This window comes from Acanthaster planci, linkage group LG09 (assembly GCF_054643075.1).
Source record: "Acanthaster planci isolate LZ-2023a linkage group LG09, COTS_SCS, whole genome shotgun sequence".
Classification (NCBI taxonomy): domain Eukaryota; kingdom Metazoa; phylum Echinodermata; class Asteroidea; order Valvatida; family Acanthasteridae; genus Acanthaster; species Acanthaster planci.
Window position 1 is genome coordinate 13,349,376 of NC_141785.1, and position 15,041 is coordinate 13,364,416.

General features: G+C 42.4%; 1 protein-coding gene across 1 annotated transcript; it reads left to right on the forward strand.

Annotated features, from left to right (window-relative positions):
• The first annotated feature begins 513 nt into the window (after positions 1-513).
• Positions 514-4,662, forward strand: LOC110982254 (peptidoglycan-recognition protein SC2-like). The gene is made up of 4 exons (XM_022240549.2): positions 514-954; positions 3,181-3,387; positions 3,787-3,938; positions 4,102-4,662. Exons 1-4 carry the CDS (start codon positions 654-656, stop codon positions 4,264-4,266), a joined length of 825 nt encoding a protein of 274 aa, XP_022096241.2. The 5' UTR covers positions 514-653; the 3' UTR covers positions 4,267-4,662.
• Positions 4,663-15,041: the final 10,379 nt, after the last annotated feature.

The window sequence follows — 15,041 nt, forward strand, 5'->3', positions numbered from 1 at the left end:
ACTTCGAAAAAGTGGTTTCGAATGATAATCTTAAAATAATGTAAAGGATTCCATAACCCCATGCACAGGGGTGGATCTAGAACCAAACTGTCGGGGGGGTTGACTTTTTTTAGGGGAGGACAAAAATTGAAATTGAAATCCACAGCTTTCTGTGGATACATGAGGGCTAAATTGTGGGCATTTTATATGCTTTTGGAAGAAATTTAAATCCTTGCCCGAAATTGCCAGTCCTTGTTATTGAAAAGCACCCTTTTAGGGGAGCATTGGGCCATGTTGCCACTCCTTCTGGATTCGCCAAAACCCCAAAATCATCATGTAATTCTGAGGGACGTATTTAGTGTCTATGACAAGCAAAGGCTTGCATGTTACCATTTAGCTTTTAAGGCAGGTGTGAAAAATCGTGACCAATCCTAAGCCGTCATTGGTTCCTGAATGGATGGATCCTGTTCTCAAAATGGGCGGAGCTATACATCAGCTTTTCACCACGGTCTGTCAAGTAACAGATAGGCAACTGTGAACGCAGTAAAGCAAGCATCCAGTTGCTCGATATCACACATTCCTTTCGAAAACTCAACTCCGCAGAAAGTCTGTAAATTCAACATGGCAAAACTGACCTCTGGCTTTGAAATTTTTGGGTTGGTTCTATTTTTGGAATGGTCATTTTTATCTTTGGCCATCAGTGTAATCCACTCCCTAAAACCATGTACGCAGCGGAAAATCGCACACTGCAAGGGTATACGTTTGCACGTAGACCTGTACGCTCTAGTGTCATCTGTGGGCGTGACTGCAGCATAGATAAGAGATGCAAGTCTTTTAACTTCAACGACTGCAGCAAAATCTGCGAGTTGAACCTTGCTACAAGACAAGAGCATCCCGAAGTCTTCAATGCAACCCTGGGGAGTGTGTACTTTGATGGAGATGAGGACACGCTTCTCTACTCGCTCGCTGACAAGGGTAAGTAGTAGAAAGTGATCGGCTTTGGCTTCCATACGTAGACTAATTAGAGCCTCGTCAAGTGACGTGTCCAGCTGGTGAGGGTGTCAGGGGGCAGCTTCCCTCCCCCCGACTCCTTTTTTTAACAAAGAACACTCTATATGTAAAAAAGTAATAAAAAGTATATTTATTAATCAACACCCAAACCCTAAGAAAACAACACCATGAAATAAAAGCAAGGATATCGAGTCCGCAAGTAAGACCTGTGACATTGTTTTTTCTCCAAACATCATGTTGAATGTGACCAAAGCCGCTTTCGCCTTTGAATCCCCCCACCACCACCACCAAAAGCTGGATACGCCCCTTGTCTCATTTAGAGTCTGTGTACGGTGCATGAATCGATAACTTCAAATAAAAAAGTAACAAAAGGAAACAGACAAGCCCCCCCCCCAAAAAAATAAGTAAATAAAAGGATAAGATAAAACATCGGATCAAATATTGGCCACGACTAACGCCTTAAGTTCAAACCTTTTCCATCTGAAATGGAATGGAATCCGAGGTTTCCTTTACCCTTCTGTCTAATTGGTGCATTCTATTTTGACAATAGGATTTGCTGCGTCGTGCTTACGAACGCAAGGTTGGTGTCGTTTTCAAAAAGATGCAGTAGTGAATTACTATAATACAATGATGATGTAGTGAAAACTTTAGTGAGAGATCTGAAAGTGAATCGCTGGTGTTTTCACACATGTGAAAGTGAATCGCTGGTGTTTTCACACACGTGGATTAATTACTATAATTATGAAAAGGAAGTGTACGTGCAAACAGTCATAGATTCTTGGCAACAGCTCTTAAAGATGGGTTCAGATCAAGGTTTGCCCATCTCTCTGTGGTCTTACAACGATCGTTTCAATCAGATTGCTTCTTGGAATGGAGCTTCCAAATTTTAGAATTCTTAGTTAATGTCTACACAAGGGCATAGAGTCGTTTTTGAGAGAAAGGCGATTCTTTCCTGTCAAATTAATTTCTCTTCCTTCCAAAAACTGGATAAACCTACATAAAATGTAGCCTCGCCCCTTAAAAAGGCCATAAAAGAAAGAAATCCAAATTTGGGGCGCTCTAAACAAGTTTGTTAACCCCCCCCCCCCCACACACACCCAAATGTGTATTTGCCTGCAACTGGGGACCCCCTATTGTTCCTCTTTTGTTTGTACTTTAACTTTTTAGAAGACCACCCTTATGTTTTGTACACAGTTGTCAATCGGGGACCCTCTGTCAATCGGGGACCTTATTGTCCTCTATTGTTCAGGGTCCCCAATTGAATGCAGAAACAAACTCATATACACACACACAAATGTTATGGGTCTGACCGCAGAGGTGCATTATCAGTAATTCCCACGAATTACTAATTCCAGCGAATTATGGAGAAAATTTCTCTATTTTTAATACTTCAGTAATTCGTATGATTGAATAAGTAATTTGTGTATACGAATTAGCATTTCGTGGAAACGAATTCAGTAATTCGTGCGAATAAAATTTTAATTCGTGGGAACGAAAAAGTAGGCGGTGGGAACGAAATTACGGAGTGAAAATTCTTCAATTATGCGCCTATCTCAGTTCCAACTCGCGAGCTGGGCAAGTCCTGCGGGGCGCAGATTCCACTAAAATCGCTTCGTGTGTCAATGTCAATAGATGAGGTTTAACTCATTAGGTTGTGTGAACATATGTATTTTTATTGGAATTTGAGATATAAGGGTTTTTCATCGTTGACATTTTGTTATTTGGATGGTGTTAATGGCGAAACGCTGACGTCAGAGCTTGGGCAAACCACCCACGTGGCATAGGAAAACGTCGTTGGCGGTTTATGTGGGAGTTAATTAGTTTTGAGATACCGGTCCATCGTGTCCATAGAAAAAAATTCCAGCACAAACTGTCGGCGGTTATTGTCATCGTTGCGTACCTCATCCAAGGGCGGAAATCTCTCCTTGATCGTAGGGGCGGGACATCAATTTCCACTTGTTTTGTTCACACCGTGTTTATTATCTTATTCCATTTATAAAAACTCAAAAGGGAAAATCCTCGATCCATCAATTCCTTCAGTATTTTGTTTTGCTTTAAGCATGGAGGGGACTTTCAGCATCGTGAAAATGGTTATTGGGAGCTGACAAGTCGGGGAAATTCGAAGGACCAAGATATGCGCATACGTACATTAACATTCTCAGGTAATTTGTTTTGTTTCCTACGGTTTAGCTTACGCCTGTGCAGGTCTTACTCTCGTCGAGAGGTGTGAGTGGGGCGCAAGAAAACCCAGGTTTCCAAAGGCCATGCCGGACACGCCCGACCACTGTATTGTGCATCACACCGCAGGGCACAGCACCGGCAGCGGGCAGTGTTACGCCCAAGACACCTGTTCAGCAATGATGAGGAGCTTTCAGAACTATGACGTTGATACCAACGGTCTGAAGAAGTTGTATAAAGCCCCATAGCTCATTTCGCTGTTCTGACTTACCAAAATGGAGAATTCATACACGAATGTGAACAACTCAAGAGATACGAGGAAAAAAGCCTCATGGTTACCCAAGTGACAGTGAACCATGTCCCTCCGTATGCTGTTATGCATGTATTCATGTCTTTGAACGAAGCATACCATTGAAGCGTTCCCAACTGAAACACTTTCCCACTTGGTGGTTCAGAAAGACGTTTCTCAAAATATCCACCGGTGTCTCAAAAACATTATACATCAGAGTACGATGCGTTTGGAAATACTTTTAAAATGTGGCTGTGTTCGGATTCAGTTTTGCAGAGCATTTGTCTAAAAGACTGAGATCACCCTCAATATCCTTTTGGTCTATTCAGGTTGGAATGACATCGGCTACAACTTTGTGATTGGTGGGGATGAGAGGGTGTACGTGGGGCGTGGCTGGAACGTCATAGGGGCTCACGCTGGCCCCTCTTACAATCACCGCGCCATAGGCATTGCCGTCATTGGGAACTACAAAAATGTCCTGGTGAGAAAATTGTCTCATTTAATTGAGACATTGTGTTATATCCATAACCATAGTTTTGAAGTCAACACTTGAACTTTGTACAGGTAGCATTATACTATGGACCCTTACGGGCTATTTTAACCGAAATTGATTTGTCTGTCTTTTGTCTGCTTTTCTTCAACAGCCAAACAGCACGGTCCTGGACGTTCTTCAGCGACTGATGGCGTGCGGTGTGGAATCTGGGAACCTGTCTCCTTCTTACTTCTTAAGGGGACACCGTGACGTACGGAACACAACCTGCCCCGGAGATTCGCTCCATGCCAAGATCAAAACCTGGTCTCACTATTAAAACATCATTTAGTCTGTGTCGAAGACACAAAGTATAATCAATAATTTGAAAACAGTTGTTGCAATAACAACTAACAACTTTTCTTTCAGCTTTTAAAATCTTAGATGGTTTCAATCCTATATTTAATATATCAGAGACTCTTATCTAACATCACTTTCCCAAGATTTGTATAACTGTTAGATTTATTTATAAGCCTATATCTTGACATTGTTGGTAGCATAATTTGTCCGGGACACTGTCTGGACAGGGCGTTCCACTCTGTGACAAGACCTTGCCCCACTGTCCAGTTGATGACAGAGTGTATGATATTGGTGAATTATTGATCTGTTGAGAATTTCACCTATTTTTGGTACATAATGTTCAAATCTACGTCATTATTGTAGACAGAATAAAAGAACCAAGTTATGATATGTAAAGTAGTATAACATGATGCATTTCCTCGCGTTGATTGATAATCAGTGTTGGAGTTTATACCAAAGTAGGGGGGAATAACAAAAGCCCATAACTATGAAATTAAGTTTTCGAATATGAAAGAGATCTCCAGCGTCCCTCCAGTTTGCAATACTCTATTCACCCGCAGAGCTGTGAATTTCAAACTCCCTATTACAGAAAAATAATTCAGAGGGAAAGCAAAGTGCACAAATGAGATCAGGACTTCGTGTTCAATTTTTTGTTTGAACGGCGCGGGTTTAATTTTACGCACTTATTCCTCGTATACAATCAACACGCAAACTGACATTGCTGTAATTAGGAACTACGAAAACCGTGACGTCTTGGTGTAATTCTACCAGGAAACTTGGAGAGAGATTTGATTTGGCAAAACCTCTTTTTGAAGTAGAAACTTCGACGCGTGCGACCACGTGAATGATCGCTGGTTGCTATGAGCGATGCTAGGGCGCGAACTGGTAGGATCGGAAAGGTTACGGAGCACCAACCTATAACAAGGACTAGAGTAACTTGGAATGGAAGAACTGCGTGTAACTGTTTAAGCGCACCGTGGTAAAGGGACAGCGTGACACCTATAGCTGCCTGCGAAAAAGTTGAAAGGGGAGAGTTAAGACGCTGAAAACCGCAATCCGATCGCTGGTTAAAGTGCAATGCTGGGTACAACGCCCTCCTTTGTCTGTATTGTTGAATATATTTTCACCTATTGGGGCGTACATAAGGGCTGAAAGCAGAGCTATTTATAGAGTTGCGACTTGGGTGTCCTATTATTGGAACTAAACTTGTGGATTATTCATTATTGTACGTGGACAATACGCCCTGAATAGCTGCATGCTGTACTGCCATGGGCGTCGCCAGGATTTTTTCCGGGGGAACCATATTCTGACCCGCAACGGGAAAAAATAAAACAAACATGAGTGAGAACTGATAATTTCTGATAAACCCATTAAAGGGTGAAAGGGCTATATCTTTAAAAGCAAATCCGTGACTGACTTTCATCCTATTTCCCATACTGCACACATAATAAACAGTCATTTTGGTTGGCGCTATGAACAGCTCTGGAAAGCGAGCTTTTTAAAGAGAGAGCTGGCACAGTTGAAGTGCACTGCTGTTGTCAGGGTATAACGCCCCCATTTGACTGTTGCGTAGTGTTAAGAGGCTGAAAGCAGAGCTGTATACAGAGAGAGTGGACAAAGCTCTGCTTGCAAGGCACGTCCAAGTAATTTGACCGATGCCCATGTGTTAATGGCCAAATAAATGGACCAAGAGAGGGGGCAATTTTCCTTGCAATGGAGGCACCATTGGTGGGAACTGCACGTCGCTGGTTCACGAACGACTATGAAAGGCAAGTGTTGCAGTTGCATCGCACCAACAAAATAAACACTCTCAACCAGCATGGCTGTTTTCAAGCGATGAGGGGGCGCTTCTGCTCAAGAAGGCAGAAACCGACAAGTCTCTTTTCATAATCTCATCTTGCATAGCCAACCAATAGCGGAACATTGATGTTTCCTTAGAGATCATGCACTTGTATACGGTTCCACACCCTTCCTGTGTTCATGACAGACCAAGTGATACATTCATACGTTTCGTCCTTTGTTGTACCCCAACAGCCAAGTGAGGTAGGTTTGAACGGTCTCCCGGGTTTGACTCCATACGGAGTGCACTACGGGAACCTGGCTTCTTCATACTCCTTACGTGGACACCAGGATGTCCCAGGGCCAACAAAATCTGCCCGGACAACTTGCTCTGGGGCTTTTTGAACAGGCGTCGAATGGTGCATTAGAATGATAATTCCAATTAGCGGGTATTTTAGATTAAACAATGTCCTAGCTATTCAGATATCTTATTCTTAGTCTATTCTGGAACCACATGTATATCCATGTCCAGGTGTTATCTAAATAAATAATCAGTAAAGTCTACGTGAATCATTAACAAGAATCTGACGTGTCTTCCAGCCTCCTCCCTTAATTAGGGGATGGACCACGCCCTTGTCATTCCCAGTGCGGGCCATTAATAACTAGCTTTCTTTGATAAAGCTGCAGTTTTCAGTTTGGTACATGTGTTTTTAGTTGCAGGAAACAGGCATCATAGTTCTTACAACTCTTATTTGAGAATTTCGTAACGCTAGTTTACGATAAAAGCACCAGAAATTCAAAATGGAGAAGTGGGGCGTAGTCTTCTTCACTTCGAACGGGTCAACATGCAGCTGCTCATCGGGCTTCGTTTCGCTGTACAACTGTGGCAATAGTGCAAACAGCGTAATGACGTTTTAAAAATAGGGCGGGAATAACAGTTTGGTGCATGACGCAGACGCGCTCCATCGGCCTACACTTCTGTCGATAAATGTCGAGTTTCCATTTAAAAGGGCACGAGAATGGATCATTTATAAAACAGTAACGCAGAGAATATACAGCAAGGGACAAAAGCCAGCAACTCCTCGCCAAGTTTTCTGGACAAATGTCAACTGATGCATGGATGCAGCGAAACGTACATTTTCGTTCAGGCAATGAATTGATCTGCATTCGAAAATTACCTTGACGCCGTACGTGGCCACTTGACGAGTGTGTTGGCATTGTATGTCGTAATTGCACAGTGCCACAAATTAAACATTCATGGATAGCTGCCTTTTGTAAAAATACAAAAATGGTTGTCACAGCCTGCTCAGCCAATATATGCATGGAGTGCTTTGATGCATCATTAATAGTGGTTTCTGCCTTACAAGCACCCATTGTTCACCATACTCCAACTTTACCGGCTGCTCACAATAGTTGTTACGTTCACCGACGCCTGGAGCAGCAGCGTACCCAGCTCTTGATTTGGGGGGGGGGGCATATTCAAAAGCGAACGAGGCTTTGGGCTCATTCAAACATATGCAGCAAGGTATGAGACGGAGAGAACCCCCCCCCCCTGCTTTGTGTTGGTCATTGTCTCGCAGGAATCTGGGGGGATTCCTTTCAGACATCTTGGGGGGGGATGTGTTAAGTAACAATAGTCTGGAATGTGTATAGGGATTGGACATGTTGGGGGGTACCCCTCGGTCTCATTTCTTGCTGGGTATACATTCAAGATGATGTTGTGGAGAAGAAAAACATCAAGAAAGCCTTGCTCACGGTCCTTACTTTTATTTGTTAGTGTTGATTTCTTTGGGTATGGGTGTAATCATAAAACAATATTAAGGACTCCTTAACCCCCAAAAGGCGGATCTATCAACAATTTTAGGACGGGGAACAAAATTGCTTTTGGGCAAAAAATAGTGGAATTTCATTTTTTACGCTACATTTTAAGGTCTCTTTGGGGATATATGGACTAAATGTGTTGGACTTTTACACACTTTTCGAAATAGTGCATGGAATTATCGTCAAAAATAAACTTTATTGTTAATTCAAAACATTCTTCTGGAGCACAATGGCCGATCCGTTGCCTGTATTCGCCAAAACGCCAAATTCATGATATAATTCTAAAGGACGTATATAATGTCTTTGACCTGGAAAGACGTAAACGGTGTCGTGGGATGTTCGCATTCAGCTGTTAAAGCAGGTGTGAAAAATTGAACAATCCCAAGCCGTCAATGATGGATCCTGTGGATACATCGGCTTTTCTATCAAGAAACAGATAGGCGACTGTGAACGCAGTAAAGCAAGCATCCAGCTGTTCAATGTCACACATTCCTTTCGAAAACTCAACTCCGCAGAAAGTCTGTAAATTCAACATGGCAAAACTGACCTCTGGCTTTGAAATTTTCGGGTTGGTTCTATTTTTTGGAATGGTCATTTTTGTCTTTGCTCATCGGTGTATTCCACTCCCTAAAACCATGTACGCAGCGGAAAATTGCGCACTGCAAGGGTATGCGTTTGCACGTAGACCTGTACGCTCTCGTGTCATCTGTGGGCGTGACTGCAGCATGGATAAGAGATGCAAGTCTTTTAACTTCAACGACTGCAGCAAAATCTGCGAGTTGAACCTTGCTGCAATACAAGAGCATCCCGAAGACTTCAATGCAACCCTGGGGAGTGTGTACTTTAATGGAGATGAGGACACGCCTTGCTCTTCGCTCGATAGCGCCGGTAAGCAGTAGAAGATGGTGATATTGGTGTGATATTGGAGTACACGAATTGCGTTATTAGAAATCTCGTCAAAGCATCTCATTTATATCATAGAAAAGATGACATCCATACTCAAAATTAAATGAAGGCCTATATTACGGACCAATTAAAGAAAACCTTCCACATCACAGCTAGCTTACACTCAACCAGAAAGTAAACGACATCAAACAGTAAACTGTTTTCTTTTAGTCTGTCTCCTGATATTTCACAAAGGTTTTCCCAATCAATTTCGGCAAAAAAGCAGCCAATTTAATGTCGTGCGCTTGAATTACATCCATTTTTCCACTCAATTTTTTACTTTGTTTCAAATTCGGGATTCAGGCATTCAATTTTATTTCGAGTTTTTCGGATTCCTTTAGCAGTGTGTTCAATTTAGGATAGCGTCGTTCTTTTTCGTGTCACTTAATCGCCATGCAAGACAGAAAAACTGGTTTAACTGGACGTTTTTGCTGATTCAGTTTCGTAAAGAGGCTATAAGTTTCGCAAGATGAAAATTTAGATTAAAGCAGAATAAAAAATGTGGAAAACAAAACGGAAAAAAACAAAGCAAACCAACATAAAAAATTAACTGAACAGACAATTTGTATCATCCATATCTTCTATTTTTTTATTCATGTCCATTTCCATAAGAGTTTGGACCTATTTTGTGTATTTTCCATATTTATTAGCAAAACTGTGATATCTTCCTAGGAAGAAACTTTAAGCCTTATTATTGCACATAGTTTGTACATTTTAAAAAGTCCTGCATTTTTTTCCTGACGAAATTTCCCTGTGTAGGCCTATGCGACTAACTCAAGCCAAGAAAGGAATAAAAGCTTCGGAGTTCTTTCTACGTCACGTCCCTCCGGCATACTCTGCATCAACAAAACGGGGAAAATTCACTTTGTTCCACACAATGTTTGTAACGCCCATATGATCTCATTGTGAAACTAAAGTATTGTGTTATTTTGCAAACGTTTTGCGTTAATACGCCAATGGTTTGCGTTATTTCGCCAAAGAAAACAAGACCTGGCCTTATTGGCCTTCCCTAATAAACCCCACTTACAGCCGGTTTTAAGGTCTGCCGATATTTTCCTGTATTGCTCGAACAGAGCGTCACTTTGATGCGCAATGTCGGTGCTCGCCTCTCGAATCCTGCAGATTCAATTGGGCCCCGTTTATGCTGTGGTTCATCCAACGCCTCCATAGCAGATAGTTGAATTAGACTATGCGCTGTCTTGCATGCCGTGTCGATATCCCACGCAGTGTGATATCGTAAGGCAACGTAGTAGTCATGACTGCATAATGAAAAGGTTAATGGTTTACTGGGTGCACTGCACTACTCATGTGAATCAGCAAGATATGAGACGAAGAGAACCCTGTTTTGTGTTGGTCATTGTCTCACTGGAATCTGGGGAATTCTTTTCAGACATCTGGGGGGGGAATGTCTTAGGTAACAACAGTCTAGAGTGTGTATAGCGATTGGACATGTTTTTTGGGGGGACCCCTCGGTCTCATTTTCTTGCTGGTTAATACATGTAGCACTACATGTACTTCAAGCCCACTGAAAACAGTGTAAATTCTACAAAGTTCGGAGCGACGTTGCATCCAACCGAAATCCCTACCGCCTCTCAAACAAAAGTAGTGGGATGTTGAGTCCTCCAGATTTTCAATTGATTCGGGACAAGCTTTTGCATGGCGACCACAAGCGCTGGAATGGACTGGTTCCTTTGTGCCCTTCTTATTCTATTGAAAACAGTGTATTGATGCATGGCATTTCTTAAATAACTAAGCAAAAGCTTGCCATGAATTACGAGGTATAGCAACAGTGTCTTTAGAACGGAAAATTCAAATTGTTATGTTCATGTGAATTTAAAGAACTCAGTGTACCACATACTATGTCAAGGAGAATCGACAAGGAACTGTGGGCACAAATCAGAAGTTCCGAGTCTATTCTATGACTATTTCCCATCGTCACACGAACATGGAGTCCCGAGACTATGGCGCTAATACCCTTCGCCTCAATGCACACTTGTTGGTTCCATTCATTCACTTGCACAGGTTTTGGCTACGTGAAACATCGACAGTATTCGTGCAGTCAATGCCATCAGTGCTGGATACATAGGCCCACTCGGTTCTCTTCTTCTTGCGCCTAGGAGACATTATTACACGTGTGTCATTGCAGCCAGACCTATCGGGCTAAAACCACTACCGGAGGCCCAGTAGAATCAATCTCACGGCAGCACACCATGATGTGACTTTTCCCAGCCCTACGGTCACTCTTTGTATGATCATGGAGGAAGAACGCAGCAAGAGTTTGAACTGCCCGGGTTATAACATCTATGTCCACAGCCAGAGCGCAGCGCAGCGCATACTTGCTGAGCACCACCTGTTTTGCAACCATAAGCCCCCTTTGTGCCCCATGATCATCGCCACAATTTTTCTTTGCTAATCTGCATCCCTAAAACGTCGTGTACTGCAGTACAGGAAGTTGAATATTCATGCCATCGTTGGTGTTTGGTATGATCTGAAAAGAACATCAAATTTAGTGCTTGCGCAGTTGCTTTTATTAGACTGTACACCCGAAGTGTCCGTGAGCAGTTTTTGCCCTTATCGAACGCTTTCTTCTGGACTTCTTTTGGGAATAAATAGCCAAGCTGTTTGTAAGATTTTGAGTTTTATTTGAATTATTTTTATTACAGAATTTACACAAAAAGGTACTGTATGAGATATCATGATCACTCCCTGTGATGAAACAGCGCATTTTGTTTTTCGTGAACTTAACTGTCCTGTGGTGTTCAACATTTTGTTGGCCAGTCTTAGCCAAACTCCTACAAAGACTTTGAAAACTGATGTTTTGGAGTGACAAAATAAAATTACAAACATGTGCATGGATAATGGAAAAGGGCATCAAAATCCTTAAAAATTATCCAAAACAGCAAAAGTAAATCTAATGTTAGATTTTTTCTGTCTGTAGTTAATTCCAAAGAAAACACCACAACTATTGTTACGATATTACTGGCCCCACTTGTCCGGCTACCCTGCAGGCAGTAATTGGGCATTTTTGGAATGTTTACTATTGTTCGTCTGATTGGACGGTAATGATCATCAAGCACTTTGATGTGCCAGAGTTGTAACTCCTTCTGTGTCCTTCCTCCATGGTATGATCAAAACGAGGGAAGGGGTGGACGTGAAGATACCCTTCCTCGTCGATACGAATCTACTATTACTGCAGATTCGCAACAATCTACAGTTTGCAGTAGGTTCGTAAAAATGATGTACAGTTTCACGTCGCAGAAATAGTTTAAACCTTGCTTATGGACAATCGTGGTCGGAGAATTAAAAGAACTATTACTCATGACCTGGTTCACATCTTCATTGATAACATAATAATTTCCAAAGGGAAAAATGCCAAATGAAAGTGAAATTTTATGGGAATATGCTCCATTTTCGTTTTCAGTGAGTCTTCAACGATCCTAGTTTGTTTTTAAAAATACAATTAAACCTATTTTATTACTTTTTAGAATCTAATGTTCCGCAGGCTGCCCCAAATCAGATTCGACAAATTGCAATGTCGTTATAAATGGAACTTAATAGTATTCTTTCAGGCACACGCCATGCAGATACAACTGCCCTCTTTGCATTGTAACGTAGAGGGCGCTGCCTGATGAAGCAATGAGAAAATCCTCTGATAAACTAGTGGCGGTGGCAGGAAAAGGGATAAGACTTTTGGAATAAAAAGTTACCAGCCATTTCTTTTTGTTTTCTTTTGTAGGACCTATGTTCCCTCATGGGGCCAGCGAGGGAGACACATCTGTTGTACCAAATGACGATGGGAGCTCTGGCAATATTCCCATTTCCATTCTTTTCCCGTTCTGTGGTCACAAGTTCAACTCTCTCTTTGTAAGTGCGTTTTATCAAGTGCACCGAACACTTGCGTAATGTGAGATGCACTCCTTAAGCATTTTCACAACTTCAGACAAGAAGAACAAGCACGTGATGAACTATCTGAAAGCAAACTGTTGCACTCATTATTCAGAGGAGGCCTCCTGGCTTGGGCTTGGAGAAGAAGCAAACAGTAACTTATAAACAAAGCCTATAAAATGATCGATACAGTGCCTACACTGCCTACATCGGCCAGTCGTTTGGTTAGGGCCTGTCTTCATTGTCAGACTTGAAATCAAGTCGTTTATTGGTCGGGTGTAATCCACCCTCCTCGCGATGCGGTGCGGCGTCCAGTTTAATAACACCTGGGACAGTCAGTGCAACCTCGCTCCCCAATTATGCGTGCTCGGCGGTGCCTAATACGGGGTTTCACAAAAGTGAGCCTCCAAGAGTTTGCAACAAAATCTGTCGACCCAATGCAATTTGGATAGGGTAGACGATTTCACACACTATGTTTGGTAAACACGTTGCAAACTCTTGGAGGCGCATTGTGAATCGCCCGTATTACCAAATGAAGCGATCTGCAAGTAACTACATGGGAAGTGGAGGCAACAAGCTTGAGCAGTCCATTGAAAATGGTCAGGCGCACAAATCCCAACGTCATTTTCTCTAATCATCTGCACTTTTTTCATTTGTGTCTTCGGAAACCCTCTAAAATCATTTCAACTGGTACCTTCTGGTCTAAAAGGATTTTAGACTCAACTAAATAAAATAAACTTTGCTTTCTCCCCGAGCTTACAAGTTCAAAAGAAATTAATAGGGCGCCTTTCCAACCACGTCCAATCAAACAGTTCTGTACTTCAGGGTACTATGCGCCACGCGTACTATGCACCACTTGGGCACGTACACCAAGGTGAAGCTGGCCGCGCATTCGGCCCAATAGTCCAGCCACCTGTTCAACCGCTGCCTTTTTCACTTTTGATATGAGTGGGGACAAATTCCGTTCTCTTTTAACTCTATTATTTTCTTGTAGAATACATATACAAGCTTCATCAGCTACGAACATTATTAGTACCCTTCTAACGTTAGATGTTTCGCTATTTACGATGTCGACCAAGAATGGTGGATGGTACCCCGATGGATCGCATAATCTGATTAACAGCTCAGAAATCAGAACGGAGCCCTACAGATTTCTTTCGACCTAGCGCGCTTTGAACGGGAACATTTTTCTTTGCTTTTTTGTGCCCAAAATTCCTCTCACACTAGAAATAAATGTTGGAGGTTTTCCAAGTGAAAAAAATGCAGATAATAAAAGAAAATGATAATGGAATTTGTACCCCTGTACATTTTCAGTGGGGCTCAAGTTTGTTGCCTCCTCATGCTGTTTATGCGCATAAATTAGAATGCGGGCCGCGTGTCTCGCATGTTCATTTACAAATCGATTTCTTGTTCGTGGGTCGGCCGCTGAGAATGCACAGCTATCGCTTGTAGTTTGTGACAAGCAACCTGCAACACGGTGTTGTCAATTTACAGGGTTTTGTAAGGTTAATGTTTGAATTTCTAGGCTGCAATATTTGCTATTTTAAAAAGTCGTTTCTCTACTATTGAAAATTGTTTATGCTGAATTTTACAGAACGCTTCCAGCGTCTTAGGCTTTGTCGGCCATTTAAGCAATTTTTTGCTGCTGTTCGTACCGGTAATCGGAATCCCCGCACCTTTTTGCGTCTGTTCGAGAAAAACTCAAACGAGGAGAAGGTGTGTGATCCTGAGACAAGAACAAAGTTCTGGATCGTGTTCCCGCCGTTCGAGGGCAAGAACAGGAAACCCATGTCAAGAACAGGTTGTTCGAACTCGACAAGATATCATGTTCCGCTCCCCCAAGCAGCAACAAATTTTAGAGGAGGTGTTTTCAAATGAAATTGACAGTCATTTGGTGCGCACTCATTGCATAGCCGCGCAAGTCTATGTGCATTTGACGCGGAGCACGCTGAGTACACGCAACGAATTTAGTCTGAAATATATGGTCTCCGCGAGTGCACGTCGAAAGCGTGCAAGATCCCGGTTCGAAAACTCAGTACCATCCATCTTTCGCCGGTGAGGGCGCACTTCAGCTCAGGGCGGATTGTAAGGCTAGAGATGACAAGCCTATTCTTTTACGTTAGGCAAATTTGGCAGCAGAACAGGGCGACATGTGCGACTACGCTGTTATGTTAACGCGCAAGCGCTTCAACTCTATGGTGTACACTGCTAGAGGTTATTCACATAACGTGTAATATTGACGTGGCGAAAGGCATTTGAGGAAGGGTACCTTATCCGTGCAGGCACGGGCATTTTCAAATCTGGGTATTTCCTATGGCAATTTCA